The following is an 18,906-nucleotide window of genomic DNA, read 5'->3' as shown; positions in this document are numbered from 1 at the left end:
GTTATATATGGAAAATGGGGCAGTGACGATGGTTGTGATTAAGTTGTGTGTATGTGTGTCTCGAGGCCGCTTGTTCTGCACACGTGAGAAACAGGTTTGCAAATGTCATAACCTGAAAAACTAGTGCATCTGTGCATCCAGGAATTAGTAAAGTCCTCCACAATGACTGTTGTTTCAGTTCCCACTGATTTATGCTTAGATACTGAGTTTAAGTTAAGCAACAGAATGATTAGGTTTAATGCAGCATAATGTACAATTCAAACAGTCAGCAGATTGCCTGCTGTCTGCTGAGTGGAGTGAAATGGGCAAAACTCTCTGCCAACTGAAAGCCTGAATCTAATAAGAACAGTTTTAAAACTGGCTGGTACTTTTTAAAAATTCATGAAGGTTCAGCGAATGCATGGCTTGTTTATTCTCTCAGATATATTCGTAAGCTAGTTAGGTAAAATAGCTTTTGGTGCCTTTGTTTTTGCATTTTTACCAGGATCAGGTTTGTCTTTTCTTCATTGACTATTTTGTAAAAAAAACAAAAAAAAAAAAACATACATCCAAATGTATCTTATGAGTGACTCAGCAAAGTTTTGAACAAAAAAATGAAGCATAGATAATTTATGTAATTGAAATGTTATACCATTGAGATGAAGGCATTTTTTGTGCACTTCCAGTTTGCATGTCATTGCCATTTCCCATATTTCTGCATGTTGACACTAGCAAATGCATGAATACTGAAAAAAGCAATTTCTGGAAAATACAAAAATGTCTCAATCAAATACTTAGAATGGGAAACGAGGATTCATCAGCAACCTTTACATGATCCCTGTGATTCCCTGTAAAAGTCAAACTTCACCTTAAACATACACAAAACACTCAGCACAACAGCTCACCCAAATACCTGATTATTTAAGCATGCGACAGACAGTCACAATGGATGCATCTGTAATCAGGACAAACCAACAAGTGTAAACATGTGCTAATGTTTTTGATTGGCTTGTGGAGGTATTACATATCTGCCCTGTGTCTGCTGATATGTGTGTGTGTGTGTGTGTGTGTGTGTGCACGCGTTTTGATTGTGTCAAATGTGGCGTAACTTTCTAATCACACATGGGGCTGCACAGTGCATGTTTCAGAGTATTGGAAAAATAAACAAAGTGATGACTGATGACACACACACGCAAACACACACTTGCTCAAACACAAAACCACAAAAGCAACAAAACTCAAACCAGCTGTCTGGAAAACAGGGATGAGGGATGATCAAAGCACAGTGTTCCTCGTAAGTCCAGTGAAGCCCACTTTAAATATTTTTGTCCATATTTTTGAACCAAAGGCGATGACGAAGGGCCCATACTGGTGCCAACATGATTTTAGTGATGTGTTTAGGTGCCTGTTTTAAGTTATGACTATGTCCATCTCACTGTAAATGCAAACAATGTCCTGACTTAAGATGAAATAGTGCATTTAACTTAATTCATACTAGTTTTTTTAAGCTTACTTTCTCTCATCGAGTTTTCTGCACTTTTTACCCGCATACTTGTTAAATTAAGTTATACAAACTTGTTTTTTCTGAGTGTGTAGCATGGTTTGTGGTATGAGACTTAAGTTACAGAGATGTGCACCCCAGTGCGCATGTCCATTTCCGGTTAGCGCGCATCTACCGCTACCGCCAAACTCATTCAAACGCAAGAGGTCAAAGTCGTGCACCTGGCTACAGTGCTCTCACCGACGGCTGACTCCAACGTTGATTTCGGTAAGTTTAAAGCTTTTGTTTGTAATCTTGTCAATATAATTTAATGTTTGGAATGACAGTTGTTAGAAGAAAGCTGACATCTCTGACTTTCCGACTTTCTGTTGACATGTTAGCTTGTGTGTGTCTGTGCGGGTTCACAGAGCTGGCGTTAGCAACAGTTCAGCATGCGCGAATGCGATTAAAAGTGCTTTGACTCTGCCTGGAGCCCCAGTGTAGTGTTAATATTTAACATGTCTCCGCCGGTTTTTGACTGTTAGCTGCTGGATTACGGCGAGCTGCTAATTTAGCTGTATGAGTTAACCCGTTAGCTTAACAGGCTATGGTCGGCGGCGGCGGCTCCGGGCTTCAGTTCCAGGCAGCAGAACTTACACGTGTGTCAGGGTGCAGTCGTGCTCGTGCTGGGACGTAAACATTAGCTAAGGTCCGTCAAGTGTGTTCGTAGCACTTTGCTCAGTTCAAACTGAGCGCTTCTTCTCTGGCTCAGTACACGTCCGCTGCTCCAGACAGCCGTCATATCTGACCCAGTAGAGAAAGGGAAATGCAGGCCGAGAGCAGCACGCTGATCCACGGCCGTCGCTGGCAACTGGAGCCGCGATGAGCACGGAAGTCGAGCGCTGCAGTCGTACTTTTCTAAAATATCATGTTATCACAGCCGTCACAACCGTACATTACACTCAATAATTTTTACACTTATTTATAACTACAGTATTTTGATAAATGCTGACGCCTGGCACAAACTAGTGACTTTACCCAGTTGGGTTTATTTCATGCAGGTGGTATGAGACCATAAATACTAAAACCAACAATCCAACACAGAAGAAAGGAGACAAGGTGTGTACTGCCTTCATTTAGACATTCAGAAATGCAGGTTAGATTAATTAATTAGTGATGCTTATCCTTAAGTAATACATTTTGTCTGAATAAGGAGGTTTTCATAGACACTGTGGTCTGTTTCAGTACACTAATCTGGAAACAGTATTGAAATAATATTAATCAGTTCATCATTTAATCTTGCTTAGATATGAAGGACATGAGAATGTGGTAACACATGACTGTTAATATTGTACTGATTTTAATACATTTTTTTATTTTTTTTCTCCATATAGCCTGCCTTAGGTGGTGCCTGTGACAGTGAAGTTGGTGGCAGTTGGAAAAGAGGTACCCTTGGTACCAGATAACTGTCTTACCCAGCCAGACCAACACAGTCGTCCCACTGCACCTCCTTCCTCATTGCTGCTTCACTGATAAGAAGCTTTTCTCAGCAGACTGGACCAAAATCCTTCTGAGACGGTATTGTCACTCTTAATAATTTTTATTTCGTGTTTATTTTTGTGTCTTAGTTTGATTCACCATTGCAAAAGTATAAGTATAAGTATTAAAAACCTTTGTTTAAAAAAAAAATGATGATAAATGTGACAAATGTTTTTTGGTATTGTCTTATAGAATATAGACAACTGTTTGGTGCCAATCGCTCGATCGCCTCTTCACAAGTAAGTATTGTTTCAGATGCTTCATCATTCCCACCTTATGGTAGTGTGCTTGCAAACTTCAACTAGGCCTACAGCTGCTACTACAGTACAAGTAATTCTTTAGAATTCAACTTTATAACTTGAGCACACGTATCCACAGATTTTTTTTTTTCCAAATACGTTTGCTTTCATATAGTCTTCTGCTTATTCTTTTTTGTCATCTTTTCCATGAGACCAATGACATCACCACAGCACGCACTGCTGTCCTGCAGTCTCTGCCCCTGTATCTTGGAGATTATTCCAAAGAAATTCTTCCTCAGCTGCTCAGTAAGTACATTTATAATGATAATGATTGACCATCGCACAGTGCACATTTTACACAGGACATCATCAGACCTCAGGTTTAGCCAATAGTAAAATTCCCAAAAACTGAGGCCAAGTTAGTTATTATGGCCTGTATTCACACTTTGCAAACAAAATGTATTTAAGTGGGGATGTCACAACATTAAACAAGTGACATATTTTTAATCAGTTGGGAGTTACAAACAATTTTGATGCCTCACATGTGATGCTGAAGGAAAGTAATTTTCCTTCTTAGTCTATGGTGAAAATGTTTCATTTCAATTTCTGCCCGATATAGAATTGTGTTTAGAAGGTTATATCACTAAATTGCAACAACACATCTATGTTTTATATAATTTTCAACGCATTCAAAGTTTGAGCCAAATTTGAGCTTCCCAGGTGAAGTTGTATAGCCTTTTTTATTTTTTCTTTATTCTTTTTAAGACTTGGTGCTGAAATGCAGCCATTTCTATCTGCTCATAATCTAAAGAGCTCTCTAAGACAGTATTCCAGAGTGCTTGTTTCTTCTTTGTGATGTTGTGCATCATAAGAGTGAACACACTATAACTACTGTAATTTATTTGTGTTCTTTTATTTTTAATGCAGGATTCAGACTCTGCATGTGGCTTCACCCAGCTGCCTGTTGGGGTTCTGACAATCATCCTTGAAGGAAACATTGTCATGGATGAGATTCCCACAACCTCTCAAGCACTTTGTCTTCTGTTCAGCTTAATGTATGCACCCCATCTGGATTACCCCAAAGGTATGAAGAACACATTTGAGTTCATCCAGAAGATATTGTTGAACCTCAGACAACAGTATGATATTTAGTATTAGAGTGTAGTGTGCTTCTGCAACAAATGTTGAATATATCAAAGTTGTTAAAGAGCTGCTGCTTTGAAGGTGTATGTACAAGTACAGTTCTATGTAATAACCCAGTTTTAATTATCAGGTTTTATTCAGATTTTAAATTTTTACAGACTAAATGTTGCCAAGTCTGTTTGTTGCTGTGAGACATTCAGGAAAGTGTCCATTGTGAATCAAGGGCCTTCTGTTAGCTTATACCCAGACCGGTTAGCACACCTCACTCATGCTCATTCTCACTTTTAAGTCTCACTCATACATCACTATTATAGTACTATTATAGTATTATTATTCAAATTACAGTATATGTATTTTTTGATAGAGGTCAAATTTGGTAAACCCCATTAAAAACTAAGTATATGTGATGCTAAAAAGATATTCTGACCTTTAATTCATCAATCCCTCCAATTGTTGAGCCAAACTTGACCTTTAATGATCTCTTTCCAGACAAGTTTACAAATGAGCATCATGTTGATTATTATTGTTGTTTACAGATACTGAAATGAAAAAAAAAACAAAACGTGTTTGTAATGCCATTTTGTGAATTCTTATTTTTAAGTTAGCTAAACTAAGTTATGTTAAGTGCATTTATTTAAAATTAAGTACAGCTTACTTTGGCACAGTATATTAAGTTAATGTGACTTATCTTTATTGAGTTTCTGTCAACTTTATTGAAGTGGATTCCAATAAGATACCTCTAGTGAAGTATATTACAAATTTCAAGTGATGTCCGCTTGTTTTGGCAGAATATATTAAGTTAATGTGACCGAGTATTTGAGTTGCAACAACTTGATTTGAATTTAACTGTACTGAGATACATTATGTTCTTACAACCTCAAAAACAAGTAAAGCTCACTTTAATATAACAATTTCACGCTACTTCTGACCTTTATGTATGTCACTCATTTTCAACAAACTCTTACTTATTTCATATTAATAATCTAATCTGATCAAAGATCCAATTTTATCTGATGGATGCTACTTATAACCACTGTGCTCTTTCATGGCTCCTTCATAGCATTTTGTATTGGAAACCACTGGATTTAGTTGGTCAGGTGCAAAATGGCAAAAGCGTAACACTATACATCAAACTCGAAAGGCATGACTGAAGCGTAAACAACCTGAATGATTACGAATTATAGCTAATTTCAGCGGCACGAGGAGTCCAGGCTGCTCACCAGTTGCAGTGACACTGTTTCACATCTGAGCAAACATGAACCTCAAAGCTCAGACTGGAAAAGGAAAAGCTTCACTCTGGGCAACGTCAACCTCCTCTTTGCTGACTCCAAGCTGCCAGCTACATCAAAGTAGCATCCCACTTCCTTAGAAGTTAGGCCTACCAAAGAATCAAATATCCATGAGGGGAAAAAAAAAAAACCTTCGGAGTATGTTTTCCAGCCGGCCAGACAGACATAACAAAGTCTGGTCTTCGACATCACAGTAAATCACTTCAGGCTTTGGCTTAAAATGTGCTCTTCCACTGCAGTGGTTGAGGAATAAATTGTTTTTCGAACCCTAAGACCTGGCATATTTATTTGGCATATTACCCTAAGACCTTCTCCTTAACAAGAGTTGAAAATAAGGTCTCTTCTGTTAATATGTACCGTAAAGTAAAAATCCTCCTAGAACAATCCAGTCCAAAGCCTGTGTTATGGCAGGGGGCTCGACAATTTTGACTATGGAAATTTCACAGAAAAAACTTTCCCTTTACGTCACACACCTGGAGAAATTTGTTATGCTGGTAGTATTGTCATATGTTGTACGCTGAAGCTGCAGTCTGTTTGCAGCTGCTCCCTGGGAGCTGAGAGGACAGCAGCTTTTTAATGAAGCAAAAATGTTTTTAATGTCACCCCCACAGGAAGAAATCAACAGTGTTCGTATTTACCGATTCTGTGATTTTATTTCCCATCCCACCTTAGCAAGTGAGGAGAATCTGCTGCTCATGGACAAACTAGGAGCTGATAAATGGTTATTCTTAATCAGATGGCTGTAACGCGTTTCAAACATGTTGCCTGTTTCCTTTGCAGATATTCGGTCATGCACCAAAGTATTGGGCAAATCTGGAATCCGAGGTAGATGAAAAGTCTATTTATTACAGTTCATCCTGAGGTGAACTGTTCTGAATTTCATAGTAATCATCTAACAGTTGTCAAGATATTTCAGTTTGGACCAAAGTGATGGACTAGTTGATGTTGAGTCTATGTGTACAGCTGTGACACTAACATGTTATCAAGTTATAAAATGTTCCTGCTCAGCTAATGAGCACAGTGCTACAGTCAGGTTTTACATTAAGAGATTCACTCAAACACAGTGTCGTTAGAGCTGCTGTCACAGTGCAAATACCGTACTACTCTTGGTTGTAAAGCAAAGCCTTACAAAAACATTCATCCAGTTTTGAACCTCAATCTTGTTTTAAAAATGTGCAAGTGAAAGTGGAAATGTGGCACAAAATGTCCTTCCCCCTCCTCCTCCCGAGGGAGAAACTTTGCTCTCATCCTCAACAGCAGGCTGAGCAGGGTCTCATCTCTTACCTCAGGGTAAACTCTCAGTCTGATGCTCAGAGCACTCTTGTCTCCATCCCACATTTGAAAAAAATAACTAAAAAAACAAAAACAAAATCTATTTCTATGGTGTCTCTGACATGCCAGTAAACCTGAGGCAACTAAAAATGGCCTCTCTCTGAGGAAAGCCTGCCTGACTTGAGTCTGACCCTGCCGCCTCCTCTCTCCTCCTTCTATGCTGCAGAGAGCACAAGATTTAAGACAGTGAGAGAGGCAAACTAATTCACTCCAGCTGCAGGCAGTGAGTGCATGTCTGTGTTTGTTTTCCAGCTCTGCGTCTTTCACTCACAGCACACGCATGTACCTGAATGAAGGCACTTTTACGGCACTTTTTTTTTTTTTTTTTTTTAATTACAAAAGCATCATGTGGAGCTAGAAAAGAGAGAGGAGAACAAGTGATGAGAAAACTTGGATGGAAAGAAGGTGCAATAAACAAAGAAAGAGGGGATACCTGACACGAATATGAGCAGCAGGTCGTGGTGTCAAATAGCAGGTCCATCACCTGCTATTTGACATCACTGCTATTTGACATGTTCATGTCACACACCTCAGATGAGTGTCAGGGTGCGTCTGAGTGTGTGTGAGGTCATGGCAGTTCAAACTATTATTTGTCGGTCAGAAGTGTCAGTAAGGTATCTTCACCTGCTCTTAGGATGTCATCTGTCTGCTTGTTGGTGGTTTTGTTTGATTTCAGCTTCCAATTAGTTTGAGAATCAAGGCAACTCACTGATCTCGGTTATACTATGTTGTAATTACTGCAACAAGCCGAACGCTCCGCTGCAGTCTCCTCATGTTGATGTGTCTGTGCCTCAGAGGTGAGAAGTGGGGGGGGGGGCGCAGGAGGTGTGTGATGTCACTGACGTGGTGCATGTGTGACTGCACGCACATATCAATTGACCTCTAACTTCAGTCATTTTCTTCTGTGTGCGCAGGGAAGAGAGCTCATGATTATACGTTGTGATTAAAGTGCTGCGATGCAGACAGAAGGGCTGAATGAGCAGAGCGAAGCCGCATTGACGAGCTGTTCTGAAGCGAGAAGTCGACGATGGAGCACAGACGAACAGCACAGAGTGAGAACGCAATGGTCAACTAACTGTCCTTGATTCAAAACAAAAGATCCGCTTTCAGATGGAGAGACAAGACACTGACAGAGAAAAGGAAAGAAAGAGACAAAATGGCAGAGGCAACAATATGTAATATACATACATACACACACACACACACATATATATATATATATATATATATATATATATATATATGCTTGTGAGCAGACATTAGCACTAATGTAATGTATTTACTTGATCCTTACATCTATGATGCACACAGGGATTTGACTGATTTGACCAAAACAAAAACAGGTTATTAATCATCTTTTTATCTGTGAGATATGCACCATTTATGCTACATATTATACATTATACACACACACATTCCGTATTACAGATTTCTGTTACACTGTTTGATGGAAAGCTGGAGCACACAAGAATCAATACTGAGGAGTTCAGTGCAGAATCTTTGACGATACGTGTTCTGAAATTACATAACTGGGCAGTTTGCAAAGGACAGCTTGATCTTACTTTGAGCACAATCTCATCACATATTGATAGGAAGTTAATAAAAACAACAGGATATCAATAGACAGATAGATACTTTAGATACTAGGGAAATTCAATCAACTGATCGACATGGTTAAATGATTGGATGAACTGTGCAGTATTTGTGTGTGTGTGTGTTTTGTGGAGTTTATCTGGCCTGAGGATCAGAAGACAGAAGGTGTCAGATGCTGTATGGATTCTGAAGTCCTTTGAGACGAGTGATTTTTGGCTTTATGAAACTTGACTTGACTGGTCTTATGCTGAATGAGAAAGCAGCTTCAGTGTCAGCATGTTTCCTTTTTTTTGGTACTTCTGAAAAGTGTGTGTGCGGCAGGTGAGACAGGTGGTTATTTGGATGCAGGTGTATCTCTCTGTCTCTGTGGGGCTTCAGCCTTCATCTCGAAGCTTTCCCAGTGGGCGGGGTCTTCCTCTGTCAGAGGTGAGGCTGAGGCGATGAGGTCACTGAACGACAGCAGTGTGAACGCAGTGGGAGGAGGAAGAGATGGATGAGACTGAGAGGAAAAGAAAATCAAGTCTTTAATTACTGAAATGCAGTGGGGAGCAACTGATGATTAATTTCATTAAACTGTTGAAGTGATTGTTTATTTTTTATTTATTGACTCATTTTGAGCCTGTAAAATGAGTGAAAACAGATAAATGCCCATCACATTTTCCTAAAGACTGAAGGTCATAGCTCCTCACTGTCTGAAAAGATTAAGCCTACAAATATTTAGCATTTCTTTTAAATTAATTACTTAAAATGAAAATACTGTAATTATTTTGCATCCATCATCTCTCTGTCTCATCAGTTCTTTGTCCAGCTGTTTCTTCGCTAATGTCTGATTGAGATTGTGACTCATGCTAACTTGCGATTTTTCATATATGACAGTAATAGTGTGACTACCTGTTGTGTGTGCCATTTAAACTGAAGTCTGTAGCAGTGGGTATGTCTCTGGCCCCCTGGTGAATAATATAACAGTATTGGTCTCTACCAGCTCGCGAGGGGAAAATCTGCCTCTTTAGCTGCTAAATGCTCCACATTGATCTCAAGCTAGCCTTTACCTTTTGTCTGCTGCTGTTTGGTGCTGAGCAGGTAGTATACAGTGGGTTTTTAGAGCTTTATTTCTGAAAACAGCTGCCTACTGTGGCTGATAATGATGCTATGAGAGTGAAGCAAAGCAGTAAAACTGCAGGCCTGATAGCTAAAGTATCAGCTGAAACTATACAGAGCTGAAAAGCCGAGGGGAGCCGTAGGTGTCAGCACTCTGTAAGTTCATTACTGCGAGCAATTCCTGTCACGCTGATTTTACGTTGTTGTTTATACATTTGTTATTATAAAAACATTGTGTCAATTATGTTACTCTTCAAGCACATCTGCTGGGTTTTAGAGACACAAAAAATGTACAGTATTGTGACTGCAAACATTTCTTACATAGCTTTTAAAAGCTATCCTTTAATCATGTATTGTGAGAAACATGGTGAGTCAAATGTGTGTTATGTGTCCTTACTGCAGAGCCCGGTTTGTCCACTGCTCCGAGTGCAACGGCAACATGATGGTCAGAATCCAGCAAGCTCTCCTGCAGACACACATACAGGCATCATCAAATGCAAGTACATATCCTGCACATCACACTAAATCAAAAAAAAAAAAAAAATCCCCTCCGCACTCATTCAAATTCAGAGCAAATACTTAAAAATACAGCAAAGGCCATATGACAAATAATGCATTCATGCATCCTTATCAGCACGCGTCCACTTGTTGTGTGAAATCTACTGAATGCATGCATGCAATATCATGAAGGAGAGAGATGTTAGTGATCCGATAACCACTGCATTTACAAGTCACGTGTAGCTTCCAGAGCAGAAATTGCGCTCGTGATAACAGGAAGCATCAATCATAACGCTCACTTCAATATGTCAGTGCCTAGCTTGAAGATATAAATCCATCATGTAGCATTTATGATTAACATGTATGAAAAACCAGATTCGTATCCAGCCATGCTTATGTGAATGCCACTGTTGACCATCTTACTTTAACATAGACATCCTATATTCACAAGGACACATGCTATAAATCCTTAAGATATTCATCCAGATCAGAATTATTCCAACTTCTACTCCAAAGACAGTTTGTGTTGCAGTTGCTTTTGTTCTTGGCAAAATGGCAAAAATACACTTGGACATTAAAGGCCAAAAGCTGAGTGTGTATATGTGGGAGTAACAGGTGGTGGTGTGTGTATAGTGGGGAGGGGTTGGCTAGTCAGAAAATGGCAGATAGTAATGGAGCATCAAAAGAAGCTCAAAGGAAACTGCATTTAAATCTGGATATGCTGTCGTGGCTTTGTTACAGTCTGATTTGTATGCGTGTTATCATGTCCCTCAGGGTCTGTGTCTAGAAGCTGCAGGGGTGACATCGTCAGAGGTCAGCAGGAAGTAATAAGTCTCATCACTGCCCTCTGATCGAGCCAATCAGCACCCAGTGAGGAAGAGGACACCCGGTCAACAGCACTGCTGCTCATCTCCTCTCTCTGTTAACACCTGGAGCTCTGAGCGTGTCCATTTGTATATAAGACAAATGTGACAAATTGATTCAGTTCACTTGAGGTCAGTGCATTCACTGATCACAAGTGATGGTGTGTGTCGCTGTTCTTGAGGACATACAGAGAGACGGCCAGCTTCACTGAGGTGTGTTAGTGCAGCTCTACATTGTTATGCGATTAAACACGTTTAAACTTTCAAAACATGAGACTTTATTGTGAGAACTTTCTTTTTATAGAAATTTGCCTAACAGGAGCTTCTGTTTAATGTGAGGTTATAATATATTATAGTCTCAAAACCCAAAGGCTTCATTTACTCTCATAAATTACAAAGAAAAGAAAAAATCCTTAAAGCATTAATCGATTACCAATAATCAATATCAGAATAGTTGCCTATTGATATTCCTTTGATCAAATAATCAAGTAACTGAGTAATCTTCAGGGCTCTAATCTACTTTCTGTTCCCTCATGTTTTGGACAGCATTAAATTATTCCATTGATGATAACAATAACACATTCATTAAAATCTTTGACTTTGGTTTAGTTTGAGGTCTTTTGTTTTTGAAGTGAACCTTTCCTGTAAAATGTGATGAAATTAATATTTTCAATGAAACTTGCACTAGAGTTGCAACTTGCGGCTAATTTCATTATCGGCTAATGTGCTGATTATTTCCTCTATTGATCGATTAATAATTTTCTCCGCAAAACACCCCAAGCCTGTGGTAGCTCCTACTGTGTCTGACCAACAGTTCAAACCAGAAGAGGGTGGGATTAACTAGAAATTGTTCATTCAAGCCTAAAAGCAATTAGCGTTAATCATAAGTTGCCATATTTATTATTTATCAGAAAGCTATTTACAGAGCAAGCTCAGAACTGAGCTTTTTGATCAATGATTTTGATCATAAGAGAACGATTTTTATATTTACAGAAAAGGTTTCTTTAAAAATTAATATACTTTAATTAGCTACAGAATTAAGTTCTTCCTTCATCGTGAGTAGAGATATTTTACTACATTATCTAATAGTACATACTGGGTACTTCTTTCAGCTGAATTCTCACTCAGCACTACTAACAGCCTTTATCGTCTGTATAAATACAGATCTGTTGTGATGCTTGTTAATATTTCTGGTGAAGGTAGTTTTAAACACAAATAAAGCAGCAGTAAATGAGACAGTGTGGGGAAGATTTTCCTTTTCCTAACCATCCTCTAACCATTTCTCTCCATTCCCCTTTGCCTCACTGATTCCTGATACAACTTGCGTCACAAAACAACCTCAACATTCTGCATGTTGCCATTACTTCACCTTGCCCTGCAATCTGTCGTTGAAAAGAGGACACATGCATTACCTTCTACCTGCGATCGATATAAGTGAACTGTTACTCTCCGGTGCGAAAACACAGACACTAAAACAGCATTAAAGCCTCCATGACCCCGAGAGGAGAGGAGACATCAGGCTTTTCAAACCAACGGTAACCTTTTAGCAGTCACTTGTTAATCCCTCTGCCACTGGGCATGGAGGTAAGAGTGAGAGGAGGAGGGGGAATAGAGAGGAAAAATACAGACACAGAATAAAATGACAGAAGAAGGCGAAGAGAGAAAAAGAGAAGGGGATATTGGAGAAAACATCAAAGGGAGATGTGGTCAGGATGAGGAATGAAGGTCAGGGGGGAGGATGAGAAGATCAGAAAGGAGTAGATGAAATGGGAAATAGAAGGGGAGTGAGAGGAGTGATGGAAACAGATGATTCTTCTGCTCTGACGCTCCTCTAATCTCTTGTCATGGTGTTAGGAGGGCTGGAGGGCCACTTGAGAGCCCCCCCTAATGCAATCTCTTGTGTGTATTTCTCTCTAAGACCACCTGTGAATCACTTTGCAGATGCTTTCAAGGGTGGGGGGGCAGCAGCCAGTGGGGAACGAAGGACACGGGAACCCACAGCAGAGCCGCTGAGTACTTTGAACCACTGCTTTTAATCTCATTGATTTCCTAAAGGCTGAGTCCGTCTGGGTCTACATTAAAAGGCTATAACTGAACCAAAATTTCAAAATTAACCTTCAATAAAAATGATGACTTTGGGCTTTATTTTAATTATGACATAGGCTGTGGTAACCTAGGCTACCTGTGTCATTTCCTTTACATAGCATGCAAAAGCTGAAGCACAAGTTTTCCAGGTGATTTCTTTAATGTATGCTGTATTAATGATTTACCTTCTTGATTAGACAAGCTTTAGACACCTCTGATGGAGCTCAGAATTTATCAGGAGTTTGGCTGCTTTACTCCAAACAATTTCACTGTAACCTGGACGACTGTGTGCGTGACCTTTTGGATGCATGGAAGAACACAGAACATACATTAACATTGAATCCTGACTGATCCTGTCAGCGCGTCAGGAGTCGTAAATAATCAATGAAGTTACACTTATTGCATGGGGAGACTAGCGTTCGTTTCTGCTCCTCTGGGATCGCTGCAGGTAATACAATTAATATTTTCCTCATTAATTATGTATTATTTCACCAAGCCAAAACCCATCCGCTGCCACAATTAATTGTAGTGCCTGCGACTATAAGTCAGGCTGCCTTTGAAACAATTTCTGTCTATACATTTAGATATTCCTATACTACAAATATACCTCTTGGTACTAACCAAAATCTTTTTCTATTTCTGTTTTCTACTTTCTACTTTCAGACAAACACAAACAAATGCCTCACATGAGAAAACACCTGAGATGAAAACAAACAAACCAAAAAAAAAAACAGATTCAAAACCAGAAAACTATCATTTGTTTTTTTCAAAATGGGAACCTTAAAGCCTCCTGTTCTGTATTTACAATTTCACTCTCCTTGTCTTCTTGTCACTCTCTTCCTCTACGGCAAACCAGCTTAGAGGTGCATTACCACCACACCAACTGTCATTCTCTCACGTTTCAAGCCCTGATTGGCCGAGATAGCTCCTGCCATGGAAACGGTGGTGCCAAATCTCTACCAGCCACACATTTCTGCTGTTGCACGTTATATACCGTCATAACACCCAACGCTACTCTAATTCTTCACACAGACTCACTTCAAATGCCCAGTCCTCCTCTTCCTCCTCATCTAGATGCATCTTGGTGTGGCGCAGTGCCCGACCCTGTGTGAGCGGTTCAGAGGACAGGTGAAACTCCACCCTCTGCAGGTTGAAGCCCAGACCTGTTCCGATGGCTTTGATGAAGCTCTCCTTCAGGGCCTTGGTAGAAAGAGAGGAAACATTTTCAGCTCAGTGGAAGTGTTACCAGTTAGATGCAGAAAATGATCACAGGGACATAAGGAAGAAAATGGACTTCTGTATGTCTGACAAAGCTGAGGACAGTCTGTGTGTGCTTCTTTGTGTGTGTGTGTGTGTGGTGTATTCTGGCTCAGTAGGACAATAACTTAAAACCACAACAGATGGGAATCTATGCACACATGTATAACAGTGTGTATACAAAAGAGCGACTTTGAGCGCGCGCGTGTGTGTGTTCAGCCAAAACCAACCCTGCTCAGCAGCCAATGAGTCACAATAACAGTATTGCAAGGCTAATCGCTATGGCAACCGTCGAACTCTGCCATTAGTCAACAGTGTGGTGATGATATCAGAGCTTGACGTCTCTGTGCCACCCTCTCAATCTCACAACATCTTTACTTAGCACCGCCGTTGCTGTTGCCGTCCATCTGCGTGTTTGTATTTTTGTGTGAGAAAGAAAACGCATGAAAGAAGAAATAAAAAGGACAAAAAGTGAGAAAGGGAAAAGAATGGGCTACTGTGTATCAGTGAGGAGAAGCGAAATTAAGGAGAGAAATCCGTAGTTTGCACATGTATGTACAAAATGTACAAATATGTGTGCATCTTAAGGGGTATGAGCAACAACGTTTTCTCCCTTTGTTTCCTTCTCACTCTCTCTCACACACTCACACACACACAAAACACTACTTGTTGGGCCCAGCGACGATGCAATGCGACAACAAGGCAGTATGGTTGCCATGCTTACCCAGTGGCGGTAGAACGTGGCGAGCTGCTGCTGTTCTGAGCCAGCTGATTGGATGACACTCCACTCGTACACTGTAAACTGACGAGTCATGATGCGGAAAAACTCTGGCACAGAGCTGCTACCTGGAGGGAAAGACGTGCGTTTATGTGTGTGGGAAGCAATAAGAGGTGAGAGGAAGACAAAGGGAAGCATCAGATGTAAAACAGAGATAGACACAAATGCTTCTCAAGATTATACCAATATGCTCACTTTTAGAGATAAGTGTAGACTGTTTCCTATATTTCTTTATTTTTTTATGTGACTGTGACACACAGGCGTGCGCACACACACAAAGACACACACAGGCCCACAAGTCCAGACATTCACAAGGCAACAGTGGCCCCTTGTGGTCATAGAACAGATAGCAATAAATTAGACAGCTCTTCTGTTTTTGAATGACCCAGACAGCAGTATTATCATTAATTAAAGCATGTTAGATTACACTCGCATTATAGGGCACAACAGCAAACAACAATCAATTAGAACTAAAGGCTGTTTTCATTACTGTTTCCTGTGTCAATGAATATCTCAATGAATGTACCTGTGCTGCTTATGGTGGCTGTCAGAGCTGCTTTAACATAACTTTAATATGTACCTGGCATTGTGGTCTTCATAATATCCACGCCGACCTGAAGCCCTTGCTCTGCAGCGAGCACAGCGTAGTCCCCCTGGTGGGACAGGTTGAAACTCCAGGCTGGAGGTTCAGGGCCTGAATTTGAACTGACCTGAAAGCAGACAGCAAGGAAGTCGTCAAATAGTGGATATTTTCATGAGCTTAGGGGTTACAAATGAAGGCTGCTGCCTTCCCAGTAGTGGGCAAGTTAGCAGTTTAAAACAAGCTGTGCATCCAAACTTTATTTAGAACCCACAGAACATCCATTTTGAATTTTAGTGTGGTTCCTAAAGTTTAAATGGCAGATTTTGAACAAATTTAGATAAAATCATTCACTAATAATCTAGAAATTCTTTCATTTGAAAATACATTGTCTTAGGTTTGAGTGCTACACTGAAAGCTGAAACAAGAAGAGACTGTGTGAACAGTGTGGAATATGTTAATTGAATGTAAGTAAAAGGGGCAAACCTGATGTCATAGACTGCATTTAATGTAGTGCAGACAGTATCAGTGGAAAAAGAAGAGACAGCAGTGTGCAGTGAGCTAACCTGCTAAATTAACTCTGATATGTTTGATGGAAACAATCTAGATGTAAAGTGTGAACCTTCAGTGGTGCTGCCAGGTAAGGTTTCCCTCGGGGAGATCGCTCCAGCCTGATCTCTGACCAGGGAACCCCCATCCTTTCACACACAAATTTTCTCAGCAGCAACCTGCCAGCCTGGGGGGGCACAGAGACTGGCAGTCAGCGTATCACATACTGGTAGCTTGTGAACTATATTAGACAACATGCGTAAAGTGCCACAGCTCAAAAACGTCACAGTAACACTCACCATGGCTGATTTGGCATCCTTGGCAAACACATATTGCCCGATCCTGTCTTTTTCCTCCCGCTGAATGCAGCGGGCTGCAAAGAGCCATTCAGACCTGCTTGGGGTCCATGACCCACAGCGAAACGCCCAACGAACAGAGCCCATATCCCCTCACCTCTGTCAGATCACTCCTCCACAACATCAGGTTGTTTACGGCTTGTTACTGAGCTAACGTTAGCGTCTCGTGTTCGAACGCAGGGTTTGACAAACAAATGTAAATTATGACTTCTTACATATTTGGGTTTTCGCAGTAGAATAGCAACAGCATTGGTTAACTGAAGACTGTTAAATATCCTACATCCTAAAAAATATCCTACTGCACAAAACTTTCACTCTTCGGTTACATTTTGGATTTGAAAGCGGTGCACAACTGCACATGCCCGGAAGACACCGGCGAGACTCAATGTCGTCATAAGTGGGCGCGGTGGAGGATTGACCAATAGGAGCGATGGATACTTTGTCCGACCAACGATACCTTCAAATGCTGTCATGAATATTGCTCATCCGAACAATCACTGTAGGGTTTTCAATAAATATAAAAGTTTTCTGTTACCAGAGATTTAATGGTAATTAATTGAAGTCAACCGGCTGTGATGATGTTGTGTTTTAACCTTACTAATAAAAGGTAAAAAACATCTCTTAGGTTGGCTACATTCTTGAAAATCATAAATTTCTGTGTACTGCATCAGCATGGTAAAAGTTACGACGTGCTCCCTGAAAAAAAGAATAGTTGTTTTCATTGATGGGTTGCATTTTCAGTTCCAAATTATTATATCCCACTTGTACCGATATCGTCGTAATCACAATCTGAACCAAAGAAACTCATTTTTCCCAGTCACCGCTGAAAGCATCATTAAAATTGTACTTCTACAATGTTATTATGATTGCGGTAACGCGACATCTGTATGTGAAAGGTGAGTTATCTTTACAATACATCAGGCTGCACATATCGTTTTATTGAAGATAATGGTATGATAAGCAACACTCGAGACTTCATTATGTTTCTGATAGTGAGGTTGAAATGGTGTTGTGCTAATCGACTGGTTAGAAAATAATTCTCGCAGTGTGTCTATTTATTCCTCGTAAGGACGTTATTTTAACTGGAAATGCAGGAGAGAAACAGGAGTACATAACCTAAAATTTTGTCTGCGTGCAGGGTAACAGAGGAGATGTAGCTGATTTGTAACCCAACATTTCATTATTATTATTATTATTGTTGTAACATGATGAAATATTTATGATCCATAAAAAAATCTTTATCTTTCTTTTTTCAACAAAATGAAACTGACAGAGGATCACATTGCAATAATATAATATAATATTATTACAATAATATATCATTATTGCATATATAATAATTTATTTTTTGTAATATTGTATACAATGCACTTTTGCAATTTACTTGATGTTGTGATTGTGGGTTTCCATATTGTAAACCTGCCTCTCTTTTTTCTCTTGACACCCCAAAGTCTGCAAGGCCAATTTCATTTCCATTTTCAATATCCCTTTTGTGTTATTTAAATAAAGGGACCTAACTTGATACAGGGTGGCACAGTGGTGCAGTGGTTAGCAAGAGGGTTTCGGGTTCAAATCCCAGTCTGGGCCCTTCTGAGTGGAGTTTGCACGTTCTCCCTGTGCCTGTGTAGGCTTTCTCTGGCTTACTCCCACAATCAAAAACATACACATTAGGTTAATTGGCTACTCTACATTGATTGTCTGCCTTTGTGTTTGATGATTGTATTGTCTGTCTTCGTGTTTGATGGGGTTCACCCTGGACTCATCGCCATAGTCAGCTGCGATTAGCTCCAGCCCCTCCACAACCCTGACAGATAAGCGTATAGAAAATGGATGGATGTATGGACCTAACTTGACACACACTATATATTCCGATGACTTAATGACTCTCTGTTTACCTACAGGAAGACTGCAAAGCTCTTTAATCCTGTGATGCCTCTCTCCGCATGTAAGCTCAAATGGATGGCAGCAGTCCAGGCCAGGAAATGAAGGTGTAAAACACAGCAAGATGCATCACAATATTTCTCTGTGGCCTTAGCTACATCCAGTCAGGGCCTCATCAAGGCAAATAGTGAACTCTTCATTAAAACTGCGACAAAAAGAAGCAGCCAACCAGCTGTGACCTCTGCAACCACACACACTTCTTTCCAAATTATATTTCCACAGTTTCAGTTCTCGCATGTTTTTAGCACAGAGCCAGCATCTCGCGTAACATACAGCTGGGATCAGCAGTCTGCCAGGTGGAGAACTT

General features: G+C 40.1%; 1 protein-coding gene and 1 long non-coding RNA gene across 2 annotated transcripts; one reads left to right on the top strand and one right to left on the bottom strand.

The window, feature by feature from the left end:
• Positions 1–1,594: 1,594 nt before the first annotated feature.
• LOC124059254 lies at positions 1,595–11,661 on the top strand. The gene is made up of 8 exons (XR_006843375.1): positions 1,595–1,747; positions 2,854–3,037; positions 3,191–3,237; positions 3,450–3,543; positions 4,165–4,321; positions 7,916–8,053; positions 10,095–10,192; positions 10,965–11,661. It is a non-coding gene; the product is annotated as an uncharacterized LOC124059254 (long non-coding RNA).
• Positions 8,344–17,018, bottom strand: aasdhppt (aminoadipate-semialdehyde dehydrogenase-phosphopantetheinyl transferase). The gene is made up of 7 exons (XM_046389105.1): positions 16,602–17,018; positions 16,376–16,489; positions 15,754–15,883; positions 15,120–15,241; positions 14,177–14,338; positions 10,090–10,158; positions 8,344–9,093 (listed from the first exon to the last, which is right to left on the bottom strand). The coding sequence occupies exons 1-7, from the start codon at positions 16,743–16,745 to the stop codon at positions 8,929–8,931; spliced, it is 906 nt and encodes a 301-aa protein (XP_046245061.1). The 5' UTR covers positions 16,746–17,018; the 3' UTR covers positions 8,344–8,928.
• Positions 17,019–18,906: the final 1,888 nt, after the last annotated feature.

The sequence above is a fragment of the Scatophagus argus genome, chromosome 5 (genome assembly GCF_020382885.2).
Source record: "Scatophagus argus isolate fScaArg1 chromosome 5, fScaArg1.pri, whole genome shotgun sequence".
Classification (NCBI taxonomy): Eukaryota; Metazoa; Chordata; class Actinopteri; family Scatophagidae; genus Scatophagus; species Scatophagus argus.
This window is presented reverse-complemented; position numbering and strand designations above follow the sequence as displayed.

What these genes read in the sequence shown, in the direction of transcription:
- aasdhppt (XM_046389105.1), bottom strand. Translation starts at nt 16,745, where the DNA reads ATGGGCTCTGTTCGTTGGGCGTTTCGCTGTGGGTCATGGACCCCAAGC. An exon ending in ACCTGGCAGCACCACTGAAG is followed by an intron (nt 15,884 to 16,375) that starts GTTCACACTTTA and finishes GTCTGCTTTCAG; the next exon opens with GTCAGTTCAAATTCAGGCCC. An exon ending in AGGAGGACTGGGCATTTGAA is followed by an intron (nt 10,159 to 14,176) that starts GTGAGTCTGTGT and finishes GTGTGTCTGCAG; the next exon opens with GAGAGCTTGCTGGATTCTGA.